At 37.0% G+C, this 7,501-nt stretch overlaps 1 protein-coding gene across 1 annotated transcript in view; it reads right to left on the reverse strand.

Annotated features, from left to right (window-relative positions):
• Nucleotides 1-2,919: 2,919 nt before the first annotated feature.
• LOC135214577 (uncharacterized) overlaps nt 2,920-7,501 on the reverse strand; it is a 4,977-nt gene continuing 395 nt past the window's right edge. The window contains exons 1-2 of the mRNA XM_064248930.1: nt 6,708-7,501; nt 2,920-3,337 (exon numbers count right to left, since the gene is read on the reverse strand). The exon at nt 6,708-7,501 is cut by the window's right edge and continues 395 nt beyond it. Coding sequence (XP_064105000.1) covers nt 3,327-3,337; nt 6,708-7,501 — 805 coding nt within the window. The 3' untranslated portion in view covers nt 2,920-3,326. The remainder of the gene's footprint in view (nt 3,338-6,707) is intronic.

Here is a 7,501-nt window from a genome sequence, read left to right on the forward strand (position 1 = left end):
TACTACCCCGTAGTGGAGGTAGTAGGTAGACGGCAGTGGTTCGAAACCCTTGCCCGATCTCTTCTTTATCAGTTTCTTAAAGATGCAACAATTTAAAATCCTCAGCGTCATTCGTAATTATTCCATTGACTTTTCGAAAACATTATCCATTCTCTGTCTTATCTGCTTGCAGCCAATTATTGAAATCACGAGGAAGCCCTTGAAGATTTTTGGGGCCCTGCATATCCAAATGAAATGTTTTATTTTTTAATGGTGGCTAGCAAGTTTTGAATACAGTTCCCGCTCGGTCTTCAGCAGCTGACATTGCATTATCAATTGTTAGGAAAACACTCAAGTTCTATCAGATATCCTCTCATTTAGAATTTTCAGCTAAGAACGTCATCAGTTACCACAATGAAGAGAATGTAAATTTTTGTAATTCCGATCATCCGATGCACGGAGATGTTCTCAGTCTATACTAACACACACACAGCACCAGTTATGCAGACAATCAAAAAGTTTCGACTTCTGTGGTGAAAGAGTGCGTCAACTTTGGGACACAAAAGGCGCATGGATGGAGTCTTGGAGGCCACTTACCGCCACTTTTTATCGGCAGTCTCCTTCGTGTTGTGAACGAACTGCGAAAAGACCTTCCAAATCAACGTGGTCGCGTCGTTGGATCTTCTGAGGTTGGAACTCGGCGGTGCAAACAGGTTCTCGCTTTTGCAGAGTAGGCTGACTCGCGTCGTACTTCGGAGATGGCTAGATACACCTCATGGTTTGTTACCTATCTTGTTAACTTAACCTTAACGTTGTTTCCCCTCTTTTCTCGTTCATATCTTTTTACGTGCTGGGCTGAACTCTGGTTTCCCAGCAATTGCTGCAACTTGACATGCATTAACACGAGTGTATGCTACTGTATACATAAAGGAATAAATACACATACACGCATATGCATATATACAAACAGATACAAACATACATATATATAATTGATTAAAGTCTGTGGAATTCCATACTCGAATTTGTAAATACCTTTAATTTCCCGCGGCAGCACCTACTTGCACAAAGGGAATTGTGTACATAACTTATGTCTTCCCAGTTTTCCGCGCCATTAGAAAATTAATTAAGAATCGCAGAGAGAAAAAAAAATTGACTTTTAGGGTAAAAAAAAAAAATCATAAAAAAGGATATTTGGCTGCGATACTGAAAGATTCAAATGTGACATACAGTTACGAATGAATGATGTACGTGAAGACTGTGAGCTCGTGGAATTCTGGCTCATTTTAAACTAGACAGCTATTTTTGCTCAGTTTCTTGAAAATGATGTTGTCTAATCGTAGCTCTTCGGGAGCTGCGGTATTCCGGTTAATTCTGATGTTCTCTAATTTGCTTTCACTGCATTAGTCATTGCTTCTTTGAATGGTTTACTTACCTTTGCACGAAATCTTTGTTTAGATGCACCGGGTGGCTCTAAATCTAGCCCGCTCCAAAAGAAACTTGGCAGTTTACATAATCCAGGATGAAAAACTTCAAATATTTCGAACTGCTTAGGCAAATCTTTATTTTCTTTTTATTTTCACTCGTCATAAGAATTAACAGTTTAATTACAAACCACACACAAACCCAAACTATGCTGAATAAAACAAGGTAGCGTACATTTGACAATTATTTATTTAAGCCTAGTTTCCTTTGCAACAGCATTCCGCCGATTTCCTGTTGTGAAATGAAACACACACGAGTAAGTGGAAACTTCACACCAGGTAGAATATCGAAATCCATTGACCCTTCGTGGAGTATGATAAAATTTTTGCAGCTTCACCATCACAGATTAAAAAAAAAATTCATATCTCAAAATTCGACATACTTGGTCTATTTTTCAAAAGGTTCATAAATTTCCAGTCATCTATCTTCAAAAAATTTTATTTATGCATTTTCATTCTCTCCACTTCAGCAGTTCATAGACAACCAGGCTACCTATCTTTCAAACAAGGTGATGAACCAAAGAACAAAATGAAAATTTAAGCTCGGACTATAAGGGGGTGACATGTAAAAATAGCCCAAAACGACAGATATTAGTGCCTAACCCATAGTTTTTGAGGTTGCTGAGATGAATAGTGACACTCCCGATGCCATGTTAAGTCCAAGTTCAGTCCCCAGGAGTTGACATACCTAGCAAGATAATACATGATTTTTAAAATCTTTACGTATACCTGGCCAGAAAAAAATAATCAGATAATTTTTGACAAGTTCTCTGCTCACCAAAATGACCAGACATCCTCAAAGAATACAGTAACGGCAAGGCAAGCTGGAGAATTGGATACTGTAACTCAATAGGTCTTGTACCGACTTCTGGATGAAAGGTTTAAAAAAATAAGAGGAACTTCAACCTAACCAGTGCCAAATAGCACGGGACTTCCAATGCACAAACTCACTTTGCTCTGCTATGCTAGGTGCAGACACACACAGGCCGCTGTGATTCCAACCACGAGGTGATTCTCAAGTGCAAGAGAGGTCTCGGTGGTTACATTACATACACAGAGACACACACACACACACATATATATATGAGGCGATCATCGCGTGCCAGGAAAGAATCATTGGTTATGCTACATACAATACTGGAGTGAGGTATAGTAACTTGAATTGTGGGTAATATGATATATAGTTTATAATAATTATAATATATTTAGTATATAAGAATATATAATATATTATATAATATATTATATATATATATACCCAACACACACACACAAATTCTATTACAGTTGCATATGTTTCTGGTAAAAAAAAAGTAAAAGTGACCAGTAGATTCTACACACACACACACACACACACACACACACACACATACTATATATATATATATATATATATATATATATAATATATATATATATATATATATATAATGATGATTATCAGGTGCGAGTGAAATCTCAGGAACTACACTACATACAATAATGGAGTGACCAAAACCGGCTGTTGGAAATATATATATAGCGTATATGAGGTAATGTGAAATACGAACAAAGTTACCCCATTAACTACCTGCTAATTATAACTAATAAATATGTCAGCATTTTATGCCAGTGATTAAAAAAAATCTCATCTAAAAATGGAATACATCTTGAAAAGAAATCTAATTTTCATTTAGATTTTTTAATAATTCCCTCGAAGGGTTAAAAAAAAAAAGATCAAATAGTCTTAAGGAGAAACTAGGGTCTTCCAGCGTCGATAATGGCTTCGTCCAAGGCTTTTGGGCGGCCGCCCGCGGTTCACATTTGTACCTATCTTTTTACGTTTCTTGCCATCAAGAGAGGTTGCAGGATTCCGCCCTTCCTTCATTCTATCTCTGAAACAGAAAATACATAGGATAGAACTTCAGGTATGAGTATGCATTGTCTTTTTTTGTTCTGTCATTAACTAGATTTCATTGGAAAATTAGATAAGAAGTGTGTAATTAACGAAAAAGAGTAATTTTTCAGAACTTGCATAAAGGGCATAAATCATGCTGCATTACATATCTACAATGTAATTTCATCGCCGCATACTCTTCAATTACACAGAAATTCTATATCCACACCTATGCACCGAGTTGATTAAATGCTAGCCGTAACTCTGAAACTATTTGGGGGTATCCAAAAATGCCAGTATTTTGTCTGATCTAAATCAAAACAAAAGAATTAACGCCTCTGATTCCGACAAGGGCGTACGATTTTGATTCCGTTCGTGAATATGAGCGCTCAGAATTGTCACCGGCGGAATTTCATGAAAATTTGTCGATGGCTGAGAATTGTATCCATAAGTGGGAATCGCGCCTGGCAAGAAATGACTACAATTTTGGGAGGTAGACATTCATCTTGACTTTTTTTTTTCTTAGGAGCGTGGGACGTCATAGATCAAGTAGGAAACAGGAAACAACAATAATTGTACAACTTCTGACCAAAGGAGACACTTGACATCTGGTGTGCATATTCCACCTCTCCTGAGGGATAAGTCTTTCAAAAGTATCCCTCAGGAGAGGTGGAACAAACATCCTGCCAATGTGAACTCTCTCGAGAGACTTACAGTTTCCAGCCCTGCGGTTGGCTTATCAACAACCAATCAGGAACGTCGTAAGGAACTGGCCTAGCCATCAGATGCACGATTGATGTGAATCTACTATAGCATGATAGTAAATAGCAGCCATTGACATTTAAAACACGTTAAACAGCTTTACCATGATTCATATTAACATTGTACTGAGCCTTCCCGTATCTTTAAGGACTAAGTTGCTTAAGTTGTTCAACATTATAGGCCCCAGTATCCGGTCCCCGTTTTGGTTTTTTCTACTGACTGATATGAAGAGGATTTTACTACTATGAGATTCACGGCCTCTGTAACACGGTTTTTTTCGCAATAACTTTTTATCTATGCATTTCATAAATATAACGCTTATTCAGAATACACATTATGTCTACACATAAATTTTGACTGTATTCTGCATTACGTAGGTTGAATAGATTTGGTACTTATAATGTAAAAGTAACTTTTTTTGAAGACGGGCCAACTTAATCAGAGAAAAGGTTTCGAACGCACTCGTTACGTAACTTATGGCATCATTTCTTCCCCCTTTCTCGATGTATGATTGGATATACGTAACGAAAGCTAGACCTCTGGCAACAATGACACAAATTTAAATACAAGCAAAGCAGCACACCTTTATGAACTCTGAAACCTCTCCACTGATAATTGTCATAGTGAACAAACCAACAAAATATGTTAATAAATACAAAAACACTTCGATTATTAGTCTAACTCTCAAAATAAATGTCCTAAGAAATTACAGTCTGCTTTATAGGTCACAATCAGATTGACAAGATGTAGGGAATAGTTGGTAATTTTCAAAAACATAGTAGACAAGCTTGATTTGATAACTGCTATATCAAATGTCAAGCAATTTTAATTTATTGGCTATCTACCTATTTACTGAAAAAAAAAAACAAAAAATAGCCGGTACCGTATTTTGCCCAATAATTCTCGTCAGAATGATGACTTCATGAGGCTCCACCCACTTTGGCCTCGTTATAATTCAGGATGACACTGAAGGCTATCATGGGCATTGTTGGATTAGAAAATTTAACTTCTGGCTATAAAAACTCATTTCTCGAGTAGTTGTAAGAAGTGCTAAATGATCCTATTACTACTGTTGCGGCACTACTGCTACAGTAGTATTACTACGCTACCACAGATACCCCACCCACATCTATGTATCGTTCCGCCATTCATAACGTCTTTATATCCAACAGTCGTACGGCCTAAAGAAGAAGAAGAAAAATTATATCGGATGATCCGTTGGTCTGCTGGAGATTTTAGCACACATAAAGTTATATTTACTTTGGATAAAAATCTCATTTTAACTAAAATAGTTATATAAAGACTGTTTACATACAATCTCTCTCTTTCTCTCTCTCTTGGTGGCATAGTAAATAGTTAATGGAAATGTTCAAAATCCTGAATGACATTAAAAGTATAATAATCATGTTACGCTAAATACAAATCAGACCATAAACATTGGATTTAAACTAGAAACTGAATAATTACCTATTCAGGCTAAAGTAAGTATGGCCATGGGCTTTCTCTTGACTGTATAAAGTTGCAAGTTGTAAGACAAATGCAGATTTGCAACCACGGGGACAATTCCAAATCCTGTTAGCCATTCTTGACTACTATGGGTTTCAGAGCCGATGGAATAAGGTGAATGAGTTTCTGTTTGGTGGATGGGCGGGGCAACATTTCGTAAAACGGTGTTTACCTTGCTTATGTAATGAATATTTTTCGACTCTTGGCTCGTAATCATTGGCCATGGCGTCGGCTAGATAATTTTTACTCTATAAAAATTAAAACTATCGGGTTTAGGTTATTGATAATGCTGACAAAATTTGTGTGTGGTTGTAAATATACATATGTCAACTTTCAGCTACATCCGACGCTTTGATAAGGAGCAAAGTCCAAAAAACCTTGTTACAGAGGCCCTGAATCTCATAGTAGGTTACCTACCCAGCCACCTAATATCCATGTACTACCTCTCTATCTATACATCTATTTTTCTGTTATATCCATGTATAGCACCCATATGGCTCTTCATCTTTGCCCATCTATGCCATATATATATATATATATATATATATATATATATATATATATACATATATATATATATATATATATATATATATATATATATATATATATATATATATATATATATATGTCTGTATACACACACACACACACACACATATATATATATATATATATATATATATTGAATTATACATAAAAGTTTTGTTTGGTTAAATTTTACAATAAACCATAATTAATTTTGGACCTGGTAAACGCGTAATGTGAACATTTCTGCCTTTCATTTCTTTCTCTGTAAAGTTTTACTTTAATAACAGCTCCAGTCCCATGAGCTCCGTGGTCAGAGCGAGTCCAACTGGAATGGATGGTGAAACATAAACAAAAGACGGTAATAATCTTGGTAACCCTAAATTTGAGGCAGATTTAAGCACTAGTTTCGTTACTTATCATGTTAAGGAGCCTTAAGATCACGGCATAAAAAAATTCTAATATCAAATTATGGTTTAGAGTAAAATATTACTTTTTAATTTTTATGAAAGTATGTGTGTGTGTGTGTGTGTATGTGTGTGTGTGTGTGTTAATACTCCACTAGCCTTTACCTTTAAAAGACTCGTTGATGGTCATTCCCCTGACAGTCTTGATTTCTTGTATGAAATTACGTGTCTCGAGTCCGTCCCACTCCCTGAGGGGTTGGTTTTTGACAAAGTATCCGTCGATGACCCGATTATTCACCTCGTATTCCAACTTCTCCAACAACAGCAGATACCCGTCCCAGGGTTCCTTTCCTTTGAGCTCCCTGTAATACTTCAAGGCAACTCTCTTGGCATAGAAGGACTTGAAGTGGTGCTGGTCCTTCCAATCGCGTATCTTGGCAATGTACTTCACGAGGCGAACCATGTCACGGATGTCTGTCTCCCCACAGACGAAATGCTTCTCTAATAAGGAGAAGGAAATATTGAATAAAAATCTTTCCTGGGGGATATTCTTTGGAATACCAAGGGAGAAGAACATGCAAGGAGATCTGTTCCTATTCGTGTTATCAATGTACTGTCTAAGACTTGGTGGCATCTTCTCCAAGGGTAAGAGATCAGGACACTGATCCCAGGTGCTAACAGGAATTTGGGGCACTAGATCGATATAAATGGTTCGTCTGGGTTCAATGGATTCTTTCAACGTGACTTTGACAGCAGACAACTGGGGTTCGGAAGTGATATTGGTACCACGTATACTCACTAGATCAACGTAACGTTCGATGGCCCTAAAAACACCTCCCCGCAGGTTTTTAGAGATTAGCATATTGTTAATACCACTCACGTGCATCCTAGGCCTACCTCTCTTGACTTCGAGGGTGAAATATCCACCATGGCCTCGCTCTATTTCGAAATTTTCCGAA

This window comes from Macrobrachium nipponense, chromosome 46 (genome assembly GCF_015104395.2).
Source record: "Macrobrachium nipponense isolate FS-2020 chromosome 46, ASM1510439v2, whole genome shotgun sequence".
NCBI classification, from domain to species: Eukaryota; Metazoa; Arthropoda; class Malacostraca; order Decapoda; family Palaemonidae; genus Macrobrachium; species Macrobrachium nipponense.